This window comes from Bombus bifarius, unplaced genomic scaffold (genome assembly GCF_011952205.1).
Source record: "Bombus bifarius isolate JDL3187 unplaced genomic scaffold, Bbif_JDL3187 scf7180000009825, whole genome shotgun sequence".
Taxonomy (NCBI): Eukaryota; Metazoa; Arthropoda; class Insecta; order Hymenoptera; family Apidae; genus Bombus; species Bombus bifarius.
Window position 1 is genome coordinate 289,735 of NW_022885359.1, and position 20,166 is coordinate 309,900.

Consider the following 20,166-nt stretch of genomic DNA (forward strand, 5'->3'; position numbering starts at 1 on the left):
TTCCACATCCATTAAAATGCTGAGTTACGGTTTTCTTCCATTTTTAATCATTATGAAATAGTTTTACAATTATTACAATTTACCATTATTAAAAAGTAGTATAGGATTTTATCAAAATCGAAATATGACAATATGACAGAGTAGCAAAAAGAGTGGCGTTACTCACCTGTATCGGAGTAACTCGCGTTGACCATAGCGGGCACACTCGGAGAACTTGCGTTTTGAGAATCGTAGTGCTTTTTCTGCCTTCGCGGTGGAGGCGGAGTTTCTGCCGAGCCGTTCAACATCGTCCGGGAGTGTCTTCGACCACCGTGTTTCTCGCAGCGGTACCCAGTACCAGAAAGTAACGCCCGACGATGACCGCACTCGCCGATAACGTAAGATTTATCGAGGCCAGAATTCAACGAGATTTCCGTTGCTTCGGATTTGGATACGTTTTCAGTCGAAATATAGCTGATGCAGTTGGCCGGTACGCTAGTCCTCCGGGTTTGGAACAACTCGTGATGGGAATGAGCCATCCCGTTACTTTTTACGGACGATCTCCTTTTCAGAGAATGATGAGCGGATGCGTTTGTCGCCGCAACTAGAATGAAACGAAAGTGATTGGAAGTGAGAACTTGCACGAACTCATCGCGAGAATCGTAGGATCAATAAGTACTGAGGAGAGCTGGAAGGAAGTGCTGATTGGTTATCTCTAATAAATCCAATACGATTATAAAATCAGACGCACATATTGGTGGAAAGTTTCACATTTACAAATAAGATCATGTAACATTGTATCAGACGAAACGAGCGAAGGGAGTAATCAGAAGATTGGTCGAGAAGACTCAAGGGACTTCTTTCCAGTTTTGCGCAATATATAGAAGTCGACCTCTCACCAGAATGTCGATGTTTGGGCACGAATTGCAACGGTGGAGGCAGAATCGCCTGCTCGAGGTAGTTCTGCTCATGAAGTTCACCAAACGAGACATTTTTCGTCGGCGGAGGTGTAGGGAGTCTGGACCTACGATCGTCTTTAGATCTGATCGACTTTCCATGTCTGGGTATCTCAGTCTCTTCGAGGATAATAGCGTCTCCTTCTTCGACAATTTCCGGGACGAATTCGACATTCGTTTTACCAGCATCAGGTCGTGAGTCCGGACTCCTTTCGGTAAGAAGAGGCTCGCTCTCTTTCCCAGGTCCGGACGAACGACTTCTTCTACGGCCGAAGTCGTCCACATGTTTCAATGCCGAGGGTGGAGCCGAGGTCGAGCTATCTACGGTCCCCTTTTTGATCTCTTGCATTTCGGGAACCAAAGGAACTCGTTCGCTATCGATCGCAATTGCCGGTACCTTCGAGAAAGACGTCTTTTTCCTGGGAGAGAAAAAACGTGAATATAAATTTATTGGTAGCATTGTTTTAATCGCAATATATTAATATAGCGATATTAGACGAGTAGATGGTATACGCACTTGCCAATTTGATGCTCGGTCGCGGTTGAATTCGTGTAGTCGCCGCCTTCCGGTTGAGATGTGGTAGTCGAGTTTAGGCTACACATCGACATCGAAATGTCCGTTGTCTCTGTCGTAACAGATAGACCTAGGATAAGATAAAAGGGCATCAATAGGATAGGGAATAACGTGCTAGAATATCGAAAAGAAGCAATACAATCGTGCCCTGCTTACCCTCTTTTTTCACCGTTGTGCCTTCTTGTCTCGGAACCGTCAGTCTGTCCATCGCTTCTTGCGTATTCGATGCAGTTTGGTCATCGATCCTCCTTAGAAACATCTGCAATCAATACAATTGTTCATTCAATGGCTATTTTGCTTGAATTGTCTCACTCGTTTACCTGAAGTTCTGAATCCTTTTCCAGCAGTTGCTTACGAAACTTTTGATTCGCCAGCGTGGCTTCTTTCAGACGTTCTTCCAATTCGCTGATGCTCGAATCCCTTCGCGTCTTTGACATTGGCCTGAGCGTGGCTCTGATTCGTTTATCTATCGCACCTTGAGGATTCCTTCGCAATTCTATCAGCTAACGTGGAAAACGAATCGTTAGCTTTGTTTTTACCAACAAAGCGACAAAATAATAATAACATAATAGTATGAAGTAAAAGATATAAATACATAAGAATTTGCGTTTTAAAGCTTGCGTACCTTTGGTACGAAAACCAAGCATAGAGTAGCGGTGCTGCAGAATATTATGAATATCGCCAACATAATGAACATGGCGTCTTGTTTGTCAGCCAACACGAAGCTTATAGCTGCTCCGGTAACACACATGATCACAACATTGTATACACTCATTCCGACATATTTGCTGTCGTTTAACGCCGGAATACTAACATGCCTGGTTTCCCATGCCAAAAAAGCGCCAAATATCTACAAGATAAAAAATTGTATTGTGTAACATCCTTCGTTTCGCTATTAATTTTTCTTTCTATTACTTGAGAAAAATTTGTAATCATGCCGGCGCTGTCTCTCGAATGGATCGTTCGGTAAGCATTTACCTACCATCAAGACACCTTTGTATGCATAGATACATCCTAAGTAAATGGTCATTCGATTACTTTGACAGTATTCATTTTCTGGTATTATGATGATGTCTTCGCTTGAAGGATGAGGCTGAAACGGAAGAAGTAATTCACGCTATTCGTACTTTTTTATGCACCATATTTTCACCTCTGTATATTGGATAGATATTGTTGCGCTTACATAAGGCTCCATTTGTTTCGTTTCTCGGTAAAATGGATCTGCAACCTGCCAGGTCGTCATAATCCCCAAATCGATAACCAATAATACACCAACCACCATGAACAGCTGGTAATCCTTTATCACCTAAAGGAAAAACGTAAGGGACATTGCGATCACACGCGTAGCGTGAAGATGAAAAACGCAGACCACGAACCGATCGACTCACCTTCTTATTCAATTTAACGTCGGTGAATATCGAGTGTACTCGCCATGTTTTCGAGAACATGGAACCAAAGGCCAAGGAAAAGCCAGCCATCAATAGCCATGCTCTGGCGGTGCAAATGTAGGGAAATGCCGTTACGCTGGACAGCTGCGAATCTAACCCAAGGAAAATTACACTGCTGTAGGTCAGCATGCATCCGACGATAATGAGGTTGTTTAAATGCGGCGATGACATTTTTATGTATCTGAAACGTCGAAGATGATCGAACGTCGGACATGAGAAGGGAAAGAGAATATCGCGACTGTACGGGTAAAAAGAAGAGCTAAAAAAAACAACCAACGGTACAATTTTTCTCGTTTGAAAGAACACGATCGTCCTTTTACCCGTGCATCTTAATTCCGTGCTCTTCGATTCGATTCGTGTCAAAAAGACGAGCAGAACGAGCCCACGATGAAGTTCGCGAGAAAGAAGAAAAACGAAGGAACTATCCCTTTATCGCATAATCACCTTTGATTTCTATATTTGATATTGATGGCGAGAAAAATGGCCGCCATGGTGATACCCACGCTAGCCGCGGAAGCGAGCAGGGCGTAGATCGTAATATTTACGGTCGATTGCTCGATGATGTGAAGCGTTCGATCTTTTGGTGGTGATTTTCCTCCCCAGACCAAGGGTTCGCCCTTGGACAGATTCAGAACCCCTGTCATGCCATTGAATTCGCCGACCTTTACCTCTCTGTCTCCTGTGATAGAAGAAAACGCACACGAATCTCTCAAGTTAGCGACATCGTCGCGTCTCATACTCACTTTGAAACTGTTTCAACAGAATATACGCTTTCCTTTCGTTATCATAGAAACGCACGAGTCCCTGGAAAATTATGCACACACGATCCTTTAAATAGAGACTAGATAGACTTATAGAGGACCTAATTTGAATAATCGTGGCTTCATACTGACCGTGACACCTTCGAAGCTGGTGTTTTTCAGAGCTTCGAGAAAAAGTTCTTCCCAAAATTCGTCCCTGTATCTGAAATCCGACATGGTCTGATTGCGACGGTGATGTGTTATCTTGCCTGCCACGCGTTCTATAGCTAGAGCAACCGCCCATATACCATCGTACGTATATCCGTGGAATCTGGAATACTCCCCGCCTCGTCTCGAGTCATACTCGAACTGATACTGCTCGGTTGTCTAAAGAAAATCAAGAAGAACGTTGACAGCACGCGATTGAATTTCTACTGGTATTACTGGTACTTACGATTCCAGCTACGGTCTCTTGCTCCTCCGTTTTGATCGGCAGCAGGTCAGTTAATATAGCACCCTGCAGAGCTTCCACAAGATTAGTATAATTGCATCCGCCTCCAGAATGCATCCACCAGTCATTAGCATACGTTCCCATGATCACCCATTGATATTTTCTCCCAAACATGCCAAATCTGCAAACGCAATATGCTTCGGTGAATTCAGGGATCAATCTGAGACAGTTTATGAAATTTTAAGGTACAAAAATGCATATTTACATTACACGCAAAATTGAATAAAATATCTAATGTAAAGTCTTCGTTTTTAGTGACTACAAAAAGTATTGGTACACAATGAAATTTTTTTATAAGGTTCTGCATTTCATTGTAATAGCATCAAATTTGCGTAGACATATGAAGCGACACGAAATTTAATATCGTGATGTGCGCATACGCTTTTTTGCCAAGAAAGTTCCATTTATTGAATTGTATTCACAAAGATATTAATTTGCATAACTATCCATAGTCTACTCGTGATATTCAATAAATAATTTTGTAATTATATAGGTTATATAGCGTACCTATACGCTTCGCAGAATATTCGTCTAGCCCACGCTTCGTTAAAATTCCCTAAAATTATTCTAACATCTTTCTCTTTCAGCTTCTCGAGCGCCGTGGTCACCTCGGTGGCGAAGCTTTGCGACTCCACTACTTCCATACTGTAGCCATCCAGATCTGTGAGCAGCCGATTGTGTGCCTGTAAATACAAATAAAAAGTTTCTCGCTGGTATACGATACCGTATATCCAATATCACACTATAATTTTATATTTTATATCGTCGTAATATCGAGATGCTCAAGTTGGAAGAGATGAGCGAGGCTTGTTGCGTTTTCAGCAAATAAAATAATAGCTCAACCTTTTTTTTTTGGTTACGAATATCAATCGTTATGATTGTTAACGATTCAGGTGAAATTGTAAGCATAGGTAAATAGTAATTGTACACAGTGGATGCAACAATCGGGAAGATGCGAAGGTACGAGAGATACGAAAGAAGCGCGCAAGTTTGAAGGATTCGTTGGTGAGGTTTCGCGGTGGCGCGGGTTTGACGAAATGTTGACCGTGTCCGGCAGCGCGTGTATCACGTTCTATTATATTTTCGTAAAATTTTAAATACTCACCAGAGCGTATCTCGGTTCGTTTTGATAAATGGTACCGACCCGGGTCCAATTGAAATGCATTAAAAGCGCCACGCGGGGAGCGTTGAACGCGTTCTCGGAAGGCACCACCCTAAAGAAATTTGGAAAGCTATTGCTCGTAAACATCGGGTGCGTGTCTGCGTAGCTAAGCTGCAACAAAGAAGATTCAACAAGGATAATTAAGGCGAGACAGGAGCGCAAGAATTCGCAATAACTCGTCAGGAATTCGGTTCGTTAAAGTTCTGACAAAGGGTGTCAGAGACAACGATCGATGCGATGCAGACACTCTTCTCTCGAACAAAGATCAGAATTCTCGAGGTTGAGTGTTATAAGTTACACCCTTGTGAAGTCTGGTAACTTGAATTGCACACTGGACATCCCAGACCTTGGTAGTGGGAACTCCTTAGTAATATAAACTTTCTATTCTCGCACGTTCACCCTCACTACCACAAATACATCTTTGCGAAGATATCAACATGGCTGTTTACAAAACGTATTCGATATTCAAAGATATTCAATAGGAAATACAAGTATTCGCTTCAACAGCTAACGAAACTATAGTTGAACTTGTTTAATTCCGAACAAACATTCAGAAACTAGATTGACCAACAAGTTGACCATTCATCAGAAGATTCATCGAAAGATCGATCAACAGATTCGCCAAAAATTCGCTATAAGATTCAGCAAATGTCACGTAATGCTAGAAAATTAGAGCTCATCAAAGTTTCTAACTTACCTGCGTGAGACGCCAATGCTTCGATGCTTTAGCGATGGGATCTGTGACGTGCGTGCAAGCTGCTCCGAATAGCATCACCTTGTGCGGTCCGCTGTGCATCATATCGAAGAACGCTTTCACGCCAACGGCGGCGTTGCACTGGAATAAAATTGAATAAAATTCGACCAAACATCAAGCGTTCTGTTTTTGCTGGTTAAACAGCTTTTGATCGCGATTCGGCTAGCCTTTACGTACAGAGAGAGGAATATACATAACTCGTATGTATATGATACACAGATAGGTTTGAATTACTACCACCCCGGTGTTCTTTTACCTTGGTCTATACACCTAGCCCTATTCGGCTCGTGTCTCTCACTGCCCTCTATTTTTATTTTCGGGATAGCATATAGCAATCTCATTTGCATAGTATGAACGTGCTCGCGTATATTTTACGACGATGCCCGAGTAACGTCAGGAACAGCTCGGTGTAACAAATCCCGTGTGTCAAAGTGAAGCTTCCCGTTTCTCCGTCGAGGATACTCGAAGACAAGCTACTCGCGTGAGGTTGAGAGCGAGGACGAGGACGAGCGCGAACGAGAACAAACATGGTATGTAGCCGGCAGATATTAGAAAGGAGAACAGAGAAGCATAGTCTAGCGACAAAAGGATATGGATATACGTATGCACAAATTGAACGCATCGGGTAATAATTGACGCGTGAACGCCAGGTTGCTAGCAATTACGTTTCGAACGACAGCAGTTTCGATCTCTTCCTAACCGCATTTACCAAGGTAGCCGGCTGATGGGTACACGGAAGCGAGAGATACAGCACGTGTATGCGACAGATACGCTCTGGTATATTGCATTTGGGTACCGCAAACAGCATACCGGAGCCGTCGCGTCGGTCTACGTAGGGAATTACCGATTCCTTGTGGATCGGCATACATTAACTGGTGGCCCAGTGAACTCGTTTCAAGGCGTTCGAGCTGCTCGAATTAATTAAACCTACGAAACTTAAACTTCGTTTCTATGCAAGGACGTGTATTTAATTGATAGCGTCGCGCTGATCGATCCTTTATTCGTTGCAAATGAAGCAGGTATACGTATCCACGAAGGAAAACGTGACATGTTTCATTCAAAAATGAAATCCTAATCTCGTGTGTGTTTCGAGAGCGGAATCAACGATTCACAATGATAACATAAATCGAAGATTCGTCAAATTCACCAAATTTATTATTATTATCTATCGATAATATCGATAAAGATTAACGAGCAGAATTCATTATGTATATTGTCGTTGAACAAAGGGATCCAAATGGTGATCGATCTTAACTGTGTGAAACACAACGCCTTGGCTGTTCATGCGTTGGCTGTAGGCCATGCCGAGGCTGCGTCGCGAGTCGCGAGCTCAGCATTACCGAAAAAACGGGATCACCAGGGAACGACAACGAACAATGGGAGCCTGCTTTCTCGTGGTCGAGAGAGAAAAAAGAAACAAAAGCGCATAGCGATCTTTGCGTTCTCGACGCACGTGGAAAAGTACGCCAGATTTATCGATCCGTAAACTCTTACGAACCTGCAAAATTGTTATCTTCAGCTTCAGTCGATAGGATAGAGATTGTAAAACATTTTCATCTTCCTTCTATTCTTTCCTATCGAACGAAGAGAAGCGCGGCGTTTCGTGCAGGTAGAAACGAATTATTTGAACGGCATTGGTACTTTTTGTAGCAGAAAAATTCCAATTTGCTCAAAGGGAGAGAAAATCGATCGATTCTATTATCTCGAATCTCATATTTGCTAGAATCAGAATAAGATACACTAATGTTTTTCCATTCATAAATATTGGGATAGTTTTGGGTTCCTTTTGACGTAGCCGATAGACCGGTTATTAACATCGTTGAAATCTGAAGTGAGATTCATCGAATGAATAGGCAAAACGAAAGCGTAATTGAGAGCCTCTCGGTTTTTAGAATAAACGATTTCTTTATCTAGAACGGTATACCACGGAAAGAGAGAGACATCTTTGATATCATATTGATTCGAATCGCATGGAAATCCACCGACTAGTTTACGAAGCAGGCCAATCTATTGTACAAGCTATCAAAGCCAAAATTTCATTATAAGTTTGCTGCTCTGGAAATGAACGCAGCTGTGTTATTCACGGAACTCGCCATTTTATCGAAAATCTCGCAACTGATCGAACCAACTATTCTCTGTTTGCATTAAATGCGTGTAAACCGTCGTATTTTTAAAACTCAAACAAACTCTCGTTCATCTGGGTGTTATATATTTATAACTCAATCGAGTTGTCGCATACACCGTAAAATGGAAATCGCGTGTGTATTTTCTTACTAAATGGCAAATAGCGAGCTCGTAAAAATGCGGTGACGTATTCTTTGTTTTATCCATAACGAACATTCGTCGTTTCGTAACGCTTTTAGAATCAAAAAGTTCGGCAATCCACTGGAAATAGAAACAAAGAGAAATTTAGTCGCTGCAACGTGATTATGCGGATTTCCGGAATCTGTAAAAAGTTGCGCGTTTATGATGTATTTTAGGTAGCGAGGATGCACAGGGCAGAGAGCAAAAGGGTAGACAGAGCGGAGGATAAAAAGCCAGAGAGCCGATCGCACTAAATAAGAGCGAACGAAAACTTTGTGCCTTCTGTACGGTGGGCGAGGGGAAGAGCTCGGGTAGCTCTGGAAACGGGAGAATTTCACGTGTATTCACTGAGAAAGCCAATTAGTGGGATGGAAAGTTGAAAGTCCCAATGAAATTCGAAGCCCCAGGTGTAGGCATTTCCAACGCATTCCCTTCTTTTTTCGCTACTTTGAGGAAGCGTGTGCTCGTATGCGTGTCAACAACTTCAACGCAATGTTCGGTTTAAGTGTCACGCGAGAAAACCTGAGAATATTCGCAGATCTCGTTTTCAATTCTGACGGCAGATATTTCTTCATATTCTTTTGTGTTGCATACATCGACGGTAGTTGGAAATTACTTTTTCCTATGAACATAAAAATCGTGACAATGCCTCGATGCAAAATTTTTATGAAAATAGCTCCTGTTCGTTCGTTTCTGTCTGGATCTAGTTTCTGTTCGTTGAAGTATTTTCTTCATTTTGAGAGGAAGTTGAGTTACGTTGATTCGAGTTTCATCGTAACAGTCGCGCGATATTATTTGCTTATAGTCGACAAAGGAATGGGGAAGCAGTAAAAGTTTTGCTATTTACTTTACACGATTCAAAGAACGATAGAAAATGGGAAACGGGAGATTTCTCCTACCTTTATGCTCTTTTTGAAATATAAATACGAAATTAAAATTAAATAACCAATAATAAGAAATAATCATGGATTTTTAATTAAATTTAAAAAGCCGAGTTTGCCAACTAACCGAGAGCTTTAATACCTCGATATCGAAATTAATTATCCTTGCTTCCCTTGAGATTTCTGATGACTGGCAACTAGAATACAGACGAATGTTCAAAATTATTTTATCTGAGGGAAAAACTTCAAATGGGTTAAATATTCAGAAAAAAATGAGAAAGCAGCGCTCTCGTTATTTATGCTAAGTAATTCTTGATATGCGTTCGTTTGTTCCAACAGCGTTAGAACATGCTTTACTTGTCGATGTCTCCTTAAACACGATAAAAGATTACAGATAGGGATGACAAACAAAAAATTCTGTCCAATATCGGCTGTTACGCAAATTAAAATCAAAATCGAAATCAATTTCTAATTCAAAGACGGAAGTGAGATTTTAGCCGTTATCGCTCATAGATTATCTTCGACGAACGATATATCTACGACTGATACTGTCGAGTTACTGGTCAAGCAGCGTGGCCAGATTGCATGACCAGATTGTACGGTCAGATTGCATTGCCGGATATCGGTGTCGCCGTACGATACAGTACATATTGTATTACATTAACTTAAGATAACGTATAGTCGCATTGGTATTACTTCTTTACCTTTCTGTACCACAAAAATATTGTATACAATTTCCACCAGTGCGTAGAATTTGTAACAGTGCCAAATTTTATGTGGAAACTCTTGCATACGAACATAGATACGTACAGATTACATTGGAAAATATGACCACGAGTTTTCAACGCACGAGCGGTTAAACATGTTTTCACGAAACATGGAGTGACCGATTTTATCAAAGTGGTCGTTATTCGTTGGCCGAAACTTCAAATAGAATTGTGAATTATTAATGTATTTACGTAGGTGTTCGAGGTTATTCTGCTTATATCTAACGATAAGTCAAAGGTCAGCCAGGTGAGCAACGAATTTGCTTGTAATTTATCGAGTTCTGCAACGCGATCGTGCCCGATCGAGCATATTTTCGAAACACCGAACGATCGAGTAATAATTAAAGACACAGGATTCGGTATTCTCTATAATAAAATCGTTGCGATTGCTCCACTTTCGTGCGTTCACTCGTCAAAGCACGAACACCAATTATTATCTTTGGTAAACAATGAGATGAAAATTAGAAGAATTGGAAGGATTTCTCCCCTGAATCGGAAGAACATTACGAGTTTAACCGCGCGAAAGATCGTTCGCTCACTTTTCGAGTATTTTCCTCGATCGATATGAAATCGACAGAGGCGTAGAACACAGATCCAATTGGAACGAATCAACTATCACGAAAAAATAAAAGTCAGTCGAGTGTCGCGTAAAATTAGTTTTTCATTACGTTTCGTCCAGCATGCGATAAATAATTAATCCGAGGCTCGATATGTATAATTGGTTCGTTGCTTCGCGTAATAATTCACATGGAATATTCTAAAGTAACAGTGACATGACAGCGGACATATGTTACGCTCGTTGACTCGCGAAAGTTAAACGGCGTATAAAAATCTCGGGGACAAGAAATTACGCGACCTCCAGGTTTCTCAAATTAAGCTCGTAAAAATATCGAAGGACACGCCATTGTCGTCGGGTGGAAGGCTCGTTTCCTTGGCGCGATTTTCGAGGCTAGAACACAGTTGCAGGACAAAAGCTGTCCAATATTTCGGCAACGCCTGAAATAATAATGCGACGATTCCAATTAGAAACGTATCGCCCACGTTCCGATGTTTTTTATCAACTTTCTGCGAATGTTCACGGAAAAAACAACAAAGCGGAGGAAAAAGTTTGTTTCATCTAGATCATCTTCAAAAGAAATATCGTTTATCACCGGAGGAGACAATGCGAATTCCTGAATCCTCCTCTCTTGTTCATCATTTTCGCTCCCTTCCTTTTTCCTTTCTTTTTATTAACGAGGCAGAAAGGAAGGCGAAAGAAACGCAAAGTGCCGGGCGATCCTTAACGAAACGTCAACTCGCGACGGTGGAACGTCGCGAATCGCGAAACGTGCAAAGTGAACAGGCGAGAAAGAACGAATGAGACGGAAAGAAGAACGGAAGAAAGAGAAACATAGACGATGCTGGAACGATGAGAGAGGCGAGGGAATCAGCCTGAGGTATATACGAGTTTAGTTGGCTAAATAGCCAAGAGCTATTTCCAGCGTAAAGCCCTTCTCTGTTCTTCGTATAAATTCTGAATAGGTCTCGACTTTCATTTTTTTCAACTTCGGTTCAGCTCAGTGCTCTATTCCTCCTAATACCGTATGTTTACAAATCCCACTGGATTTTCGTTATATTCGTTCACACCCATAATTCTTCGATCACGATTACGTTCCTTGAGCGCATTTCACGCCGATATTTATCGTTTTCTCGCTTTGATGTTCATGTTTTCTCCGTTCTTGTTAATCAAGCCTGTGATACATTATCAGCCAAGCGATAAATAAGATGTTTTTCAGATCGATTCGGATGGAATTTGATTATTTTTCCCTGGCAGAATTTCCATTCGATATCACAGGGTTCGATACGAATCGAGACGTAACCAAAGAGATGTTTCGAATTCGATTAAACCCATCTCCACGAACTTCGGACTCGTTCGTTAAAATTTTTCGTTGAAACGGAACCCTTGTAACGGAAGGTGGGGAAGTTAACGGCGAGCGTCGCCTATCACGATTAGGAAACTGGAGATGTGCCCTGCAGAAAATGAACGACCTAGATCGACATAACGAGCACGATGAAATGGATTTTTTAAGGTTAACGGCAGGTGCGAATGTCTTCTCTTTTATGCAGCTCGTTTGCTTCTAAAATCCGTCAGCAGACCTTTGCCGTTCAACCCCCGATCCGATGAAAAATCGAGCCTGCATCGTAGCTGGCTCGAGTTTTCCAAAGAAGAAAGGCGTACGAAAGAAAAGAGGATTCCAGCTTTGCGGCTCGTATAGAAGCACGTTTTCTATGTCTACCAGCTTTTCTGCGTTTTATCTTGCTCGATCGTTGCTCCGTACTCCGAGGACGTATCTCTCGCGTCAATTAACGTGGATGTTCAAATTGGAACTTTCTTATGAAAAATTGTCAATGTTCAAACGTCGGGAAAACTTCGTCCGTGATTTTATATCTAACGGGTATCGGATCGCGATTCATATTTTATAGCTTGCCCGCCTCCTACTTGGCGTGTACGGAGAAATCGGTTCCATCATCTCAACGAGCCATTGTGCCTTACGTAAAAATCTATTTTGCACGAATAAAACCCAATTACACGGTGCTCGAAAGAAAGATAATGCAATAACAATCGGAAGTTCCTCGAGATATATGACTACTATACATTTGGTAAATGAATAGAATATATTGTCTTTTTCCGAGTTCACTACACATAACTGAAAAAATATATCGCGAAAGGAAATCGTCGACACGAGGCAAATGGAATTTCAGGGTCTAGCATTCAACTGCGTGCATTCACGCAGAATGCGTCACACAATGGTACGTTTAAACCAATTTCTTACGCTCAACCTATTCGCTCAACAAAATCACGTTCTCGTTGTTTCAAGTTTCGCGAAGCTTAGCCGGCTGTCGCCGAATCGTTTAATATTTTCGAAGCGAAACGTACGCGCGTTCGACGATTCGTCAAATTATCCTACTTTGAAATTCTTTAAAATTTTTCTTGGCGAATTGCGACTGAACGATCACGTTCCCGATTATTCTACGATGATCCTGACGGCGTCACGGCATTACGGATTTTGGTTTAACCACGGTACATTGTTATTGAAATAAGTTGCCGCGTAGATCGAGGCGGCCGAAACCGGATTAAATTTAGCAAGCGACGCATAAATTCTCGCCTCTTGCTTCTTGCTGCCCGTCAAACTTCGGGAATTATGTCAAATGCACTCTGTCGTCTGAAACGCGCCATACCGGCAGGCTTTCGGAAGTTTACCAATGGTGAGCGCAATTCGAAATTCTGGGCCGAAGTTCAACGTCCTTTCACTCGTGATTACCGAGTTATTCGATTATCTTCGTTATTATTTCGACCTCCGTTTGAATAAACAGTATTTTTCCACCTCGAAAGAAAGAATCGAAAGAGAGAATCGTAACGCTTGGCGTTTATCATCGATTCTCTCTTAGCGGTCGGGAGCTGGTTCGCTTTCATCCAACACGCGTTCTGAACGAGGATGATAAATTCAAATGTAATTTAAACGTCTCGACATTGACGGACGTTTCTATTTCGTCGACTAACGGCAGAACGCGTTCGAACGATAGGACGACGAATTACTGGAGCAACGGAAGGAAATCTGGTCTTCCTTTATTTTTACTTTTACCGAGTGCACCGCGGAACCAATGCTATCCAAGAAAATCCATGCTAAAGCGCAGGAAGGGAGGGTATCCGTCGTCTTCCTCGCGCGACAGAGAAGATTGATGATATCGTGGACTTCAAACGGATAAGATAATCTTCGATGGTGGCTACAAGAAAGGAAGCGAATCGCTATCGATCCATTATAAATTGTTTCGCTCCTTTCCGTCGCGGTACAATTTTAAGACAGATACGAAGCTTGTCTCCTGTCTTTCTCGCTTCTTTCTCGCCGTTTTTTATCCATTTGACAGGCAAAGGATATTTTACTGCGACACGTTCTTGCGACATATCGGTACGACGATATTTACCATATGGCGAAGCTTTAAATCGACGCGGTAAATAACATATCCCACCGATTGATGAAGCGACAGCCAGGATTGCCGCAGCATCCTTTACCAACCCTATGATATGATTGTTGAAACAATGCTGCTTTCCGGTTAATCAACGTTGAATTCGCGTTTCACGGTAGTCGAGCACTCTCCATTACCTGTGAAGCGTGTTCGACTATCATAATTCTAATGTAATTAGTAGGCGCGCGAGTACAATTGCAGCGACGAGAACAGGCAACCTGAGCGAGTGAGCGGGTGTCTATCGTTGTGAAGTTTTCGTGCATGCTGGAAAAACAAATATCCGCGATATAAATAATTAATTTTAATTTTGGTTGCATTCGAAATTCCATCGCCTCTATTTTCTTTGCGAGCTAGATGAAATCGATATACATTCTTGGCAGGGTCGAACGATCGAAAAAATCAAGCCAAGACGTTTACACAGAGCAATGGAGAATTTTAACGCGTTTGCACGTAATGTCATTCCACCCGAGTAATCTCCTTTGCGTTGGATCTACTTGGAAAGACTTCAAAGAAAATCCGCTCGAATCGCATTAACCGCTTTGGATTCTTTACTTGCTATTCTTCCTTCCTTCCTTCCTTCATTCCTTCATTCCTTTCATTCTTTTATCTCTCCTCCATTCCTTTCTCGTTGTTTAAACGTTCATTCATTTATCGATGCTGCATAGTGATACTTTCGCTGACCCTCTGAATGTCCATCGATTCATTTGGATAAACTCGATCGTTGATTGCTCTCCGGCCCAACAAATTTACCTTTCGCCGGCTTTTCGTGGTAGCGAAGTTGTTCGCTGTCGTGGTCGTAGAAATGGCTTGCCTGTCTAGGATGCTATCGCCCTGAATGCATGGCAAACTTTAACCCTTCAACTTTTGTTTCGCGTACTCGACCAAAGTTAGTCGAACACCCATCGTTCTAAACTCTGCTTCGCATTCGTCTTTCGATCGAGTCGAGACCACTTGGAGACGAGAGTTTTCCGTTTTGTCGTCCTTCCTTCCGCTTTACTGGTCTTCCCAAATCAATCGATACATCGCTAATCGATAGTTTTGTGACAAGCTGCGAGCGACCGCTCCATAGATCCTAACGCGCGATGAATGAAATCGCTTCGAAATTACTTTACTCCGAACAGATTTGATTACCGTCCGATGTAGTTTCAGCGATTACGCTGAATCAATGGCACAAGTAAGTAGATATATTCCGGTCGAGTTCCGACCAAGGACCACTTTGTCAAGATTGGAGAATCTCAATTATGCAACGGGCGCTAATAGCGCGCCAACGAATTCCGTTCGTTACAATTACATTCGTCCGATTTGCGTTCTAATACTTAATAGGCCTGACCGCACACAGTTGGAACAGAACGTGCAGTCAATACGAATGTATTCAAAACGTCATAGTTAGGTTTGGAAAATTGCGGTTTGACGTTGGATGCGTCCTTCGATGTTAAATATTCTTCGACGGTTACACAATTGCACATTGCGCGACCACCGAGCAAAAACTTCATTTAGTATAACTTTGGCTACACTCTCGATACGATATCATGTATGTAGATGTACGTTGTTCTATACGATTCCATGTGGTGCACGGAACAAATTAACAGCGTTAGAACGCGACGATATTCCAGCCAATAAATTTCTGCGCAGCGAAAGGTTTCAATTTTCCAATAAAAGCTCAACTCCGCCCGGCTGGACTATACAGGACGCGTTTATTTATGGAGATACTATCAAACTTGCTCTTATATCGGCTCTGCGTATGGAGGTATACATATGCATGTACTCCCTCTGTCATAAAGGAGGTATTCGAACATTTCCTGGCTTTATGTAAGAAGCGACGCAGTAGAGTTGCGATTACCCGACGTGATGTGGACCGCTTATCTTAGATAATTGAAAATTCAAATAATACGGAAAGGACGATGGCTGTTACCTAGTGCAATAAAATATTAGAAAACATTTTTATAATTTAACAATGTTGATGTATCTAAGCTTAATTAACTAATTGACTGATTAACCGTCTTACCAGTACCTGACTATTTACACTTTCGTACTTTTTAAGTTAAACCTTCGGAAAAAATGAAGTTATGGTAAAGTTCAAAGTACCTCGGAAAAGATGGAACTTCGATTAAACGGGACCTGAATAACTAAGACTTCGCCGTAATCAATTTAAATTAGCGAAGATTAATCGATCACGTCTTTGCATTTGTGCAAAGTAATTCTCAACAAAAAGAGGAAAATATGTAAAAAATGTGCTTGTAAGAAGAACATAATGAGTGTAGAATTACTATATACAGGGTGGTTGGTAACTGGTGGCACAAGCGGAAAGGGGGTGATTCTACGTGAAGAAAAAAGTCGAAAATATCGAATAAAAAATTTTTTTTATTTTTTTAAATTTTTTTTAAATTTTTTTAAAAATCTACAGTGAGATCCGTTATAACGAGACGCGATAAAGTGCACGCGTACCGAGCGAAAATTCAAAGTCGATTTTCGCGAAAACAAAGCCTCAAACGAAAAAGTTTTATTCTATATTTTCGACTTCTTTTTTCGCGTAGAATCACTCCCTTTCCGCTTGTACCACCAGTTACCAACCACCCTGTATATTCTGCATTCATCTTAAAGTTCTACAATTTTTATCTACTTTTGTGCAAAGTTTTAAAAGCAAGGAAATATAATAATTCTTAGAAGTTTCAATAATTTCCTAGTCGCGCCGCTTTCCACAAATGGCTAGCAGTTATGAATGGTAGTGTACGTACCTTTAATCTCGACGTGAACAGCGATACCTACTGTCGATTGGAAAGTAAATCGAGGAAATTGCCCATGGTGCTTTTCGCGTTATCAGGCCGATTATTAAAAGAATTTCGTACGTCGATTCCTCCCTTGGGACAACGCGCACTGTGATCGAGGTAAGAAAGCTAGTCGACCATATAATTACTTTCGAATCGTTTCCTTGGCAATCTTTCGATTTTAAAAGATCCTCGCTCCTCCTTGTCCTGATACGATTCGATCGATGAGAAGAGTCTTTACGCGTGCGGTACGGTTTAACGAGTTTCGATCTGGAAATTCTACGCCCATCTTACGTAACCTCGATGTCATTAAATGAGGTTCGACTCAAAGACTTTTGAGAAAGTACTTCTCGTGACTGCATCTCCAATATACGATAATCTTCGATCTATACCGCTTATACTATATCGTACTGAATACATCATCCAGTTTCTTGCAATGCACGAAATAATTGCAATGCTCGATCTTCTCTCGTAAATAATTTCGGTGTGAAAATTCGGGTGGATTTTCACTGCGGATAACAAGCTCTGTAGAACAGCTATATCGACAATGAAGTGCATCGCAGAATACCGACAAGTAGAGTTTACTACTGCATGCATATCGAATGCATATCCATTGGACACGAATGTTCGACCGTCATTGTTACGTCAGCCGATAGAAATCTCTAGCTCTTGACGATTCGTCGACCGCGTGCAATTTTTTTCGCTGCGAGTCACCATATATTCCACTGGTCCACCTTGTGCAACATGCTTTAAAATCATTGGTTTCTATAGAAAGTCTTTGAGCATCGGGATTGGAGAGTACACGAAGCTATTTGACAAGGAATTTCGGTTTGATTACATTCCACGAACTTTGCCGTACAAGTTAAATCTTTGAAATCTTTCCCGATGTAAAGCAAGGAATGGTAAATAAGGAAACGCCCGCGCGACGAAGTTTCTAAGTACGCGAGACGAATAATTATTATATGGTGTGATTCACGATGAAAAAGTTGATGGTTATTGGGTAGAAAGTGTTTGAATATTTGCTAGAAACCTTTTGAGAATGTAAATGGCGTATATATTATACGTACATAGGGTAAACAACGTAAGATTTGAAATGAAATAAGAAACATAAGGAATGAAGTAGTGGTATATGGTAGAGAATGCTGGACGAGCCTTATTACATAGTATTAATGAAGTTTTAAGATGTTCTACAATATAACACACATGACATATATATTTTTACATAAACATTTTTTATGATAATACTTTTCTGAGTCAGTGTTCGTCGCATGGCTTTTCGACCGATCTTCGTTCCATGGTACCTTGTTTCAAATCTATTCGCACACTTATCTATTCATCTGTCCATCCACTCGCCAGATCTATCTGCAAATTCATCTATCTCTTCTATATATCTATCCATTTACCTATCAATCCGTTTATCCGTGTATCATGTTTAAACGTCGATGCAGAAGCACGCGCTTTCGTGTCGCCGCTCGTATTACGTTTCATGCATGCGAATTCCCCGTTTGAAATCGTTATCGTGTATCTGGAAGAAATTAATTATCGGAGCGGCAAAGAGCGAAGGCACGTCGCGTTGCCCGTCGAATACATTTTTAACACAATTACGGTGCGAGCGTAATGCAATTCGTTAGCATCGGTCGTTTGGTTATTCAACTCGCCGAGATGGTTTCGACCGAGAAACCGCAGCTCTATCGTTAAAGATCATTTCACGTAAATCGCGGCAATTTCTAAAGAAAAATCTCTTTTAATTTTCTCCTCTGTGCTCTGTGTAGGATCGATTCGTGCAAGCGCGCGTTTCAACAAAATCTGCTGCGTATCAATTATTCAATGATCCGACAAATGATCGATTTGAATTGCAGTTTGGATTTGTCTGCATGAGGCAACATGCTCGCCGTAGCCACAGCCGCGGTTATGCCAACGGTGTTAATAATGATTTATGCATAATAACGCTATAGTAAAATAATTATTATTACGGCAACAGTCAATGTTTAGGTAAATAACCAAACGCGTGCACGTGTAGGTCGACGCATTCGTCCGCGATACTGTTCAAACTTTGCTATTAATCAAATGAGAGAAGCGTGCGTATTTCTCGCTGCGAGCTACTAATAATCGAATGAAATTTCCAAATTATCTTCTGTCCCGAATCGTTACGAGGCGAGAAAAGATATGTCACGCCACCGAGAGGGGAGCTAAATTAGAATTTGTTTGCGGTTCGTTAAGCGCGCGAAAAGGTTTTGGGTGGAGGATTTTTACGTTTTCAAACACGCTGGTACGTGTTGTTATACAAATAGAATGCCCACTCTTGATAGATGCCTTCGTTATATGCATGGCGTGTTTTTTATATTTGCAAAAAGGAAGTTGTTAAACTACGTGATATAAGATTTTGCTGAAAAATAGAGGCAGACAGGGAGAAAATGAAAGGCCACATTTAATTCCGTGATAGACGAACGCTTCGTTTATGAGTGACATAGACTATATGAATAAATTTCACGCGAACTGAAACAGTAAATGAATGAACATCGAGAAAGTATTTTCTTATTCCAAAGCAATCGAGGCATTTGAAAAAGGACTTCGAGACCTTGACTCACAAAAAGAAAGTAATCCTACATAATTACTTATGTTGACAAATTTATATAATTCAATAGCTAAGAAGATAGAGGATCCTCAATTATCGAAATAAACTAACAATTTTCTTGATCTCTATTTGAATAAATGAAATTTAATATCAGAAAAGTGATTGTTCTATTATCTGGAAATTGCACTTTGGGTCTATTATGTAGTTTGGATATAGGATGGTCTACTGTATCTCGATCCTCGAGGGATGGAGAAAAAAAAAGAGAGAAACAGGCGTGACGCGTCCAATTTCACGAGGCAGATCAGAACCGCCAAGGAATTTCTACTTCGCTCCAAACAGCTGATTAAAAAACAGAGTTGAGGCAATTTTAAATTTTAAATGTTCGCGTTCTCGTCGAGCTAGATCTGGAAATGCGAAAAATACATACCGCGGGCCGAGTTTTATTTTTAACTGTTTGTTGCACCACACACCGCTTCCTGGTGAGATGAGAATGTGCTTGTCGTCAAAGGGGAAATCGTTGCTCCGGTAAATTACCAACGGTAATCGGAAAACGACCCGCCGAGCAATTTATTCCAAGCTCGTTCATACACTTTGCATTTGCATTTAAATGGTTTATTATTGCATAGATTTTCGATGTTTCATCGGAATATTTCAGACTCGGATATCTTTATATTTAGACTTTCTTTGGAACAGGCCAAGAGTCGAGTAGTCTATCACTGTTCACAGCTTTCTTTAACATTCTCTA

General features: G+C 41.2%; 1 protein-coding gene across 2 annotated transcripts in view; it reads right to left on the reverse strand.

The window, feature by feature from the left end:
* LOC117215811 (gamma-aminobutyric acid type B receptor subunit 2) overlaps nt 1–20,166 on the reverse strand; it is an 85,199-nt gene that overhangs the window by 2,785 nt on the left and 62,248 nt on the right. For both annotated transcript variants that reach the window (XM_033462287.1, XM_033462288.1), the window contains 16 exons: nt 6,068–6,205; nt 5,314–5,481; nt 4,716–4,891; nt 4,152–4,329; nt 3,851–4,084; nt 3,701–3,761; nt 3,402–3,636; nt 2,898–3,138; nt 2,693–2,815; nt 2,492–2,602; nt 2,135–2,359; nt 1,830–2,012; nt 1,666–1,768; nt 1,453–1,579; nt 879–1,354; nt 167–583 (listed from right to left, as the gene is read on the reverse strand). In XM_033462287.1, the coding sequence (XP_033318178.1) occupies nt 167–583; nt 879–1,354; nt 1,453–1,579; nt 1,666–1,768; nt 1,830–2,012; nt 2,135–2,359; nt 2,492–2,602; nt 2,693–2,815; nt 2,898–3,138; nt 3,402–3,636; nt 3,701–3,761; nt 3,851–4,084; nt 4,152–4,329; nt 4,716–4,891; nt 5,314–5,481; nt 6,068–6,205 (3,196 nt within the window). The remainder of the gene's footprint in view (nt 1–166; nt 584–878; nt 1,355–1,452; nt 1,580–1,665; nt 1,769–1,829; nt 2,013–2,134; nt 2,360–2,491; nt 2,603–2,692; nt 2,816–2,897; nt 3,139–3,401; nt 3,637–3,700; nt 3,762–3,850; nt 4,085–4,151; nt 4,330–4,715; nt 4,892–5,313; nt 5,482–6,067; nt 6,206–20,166) is intronic.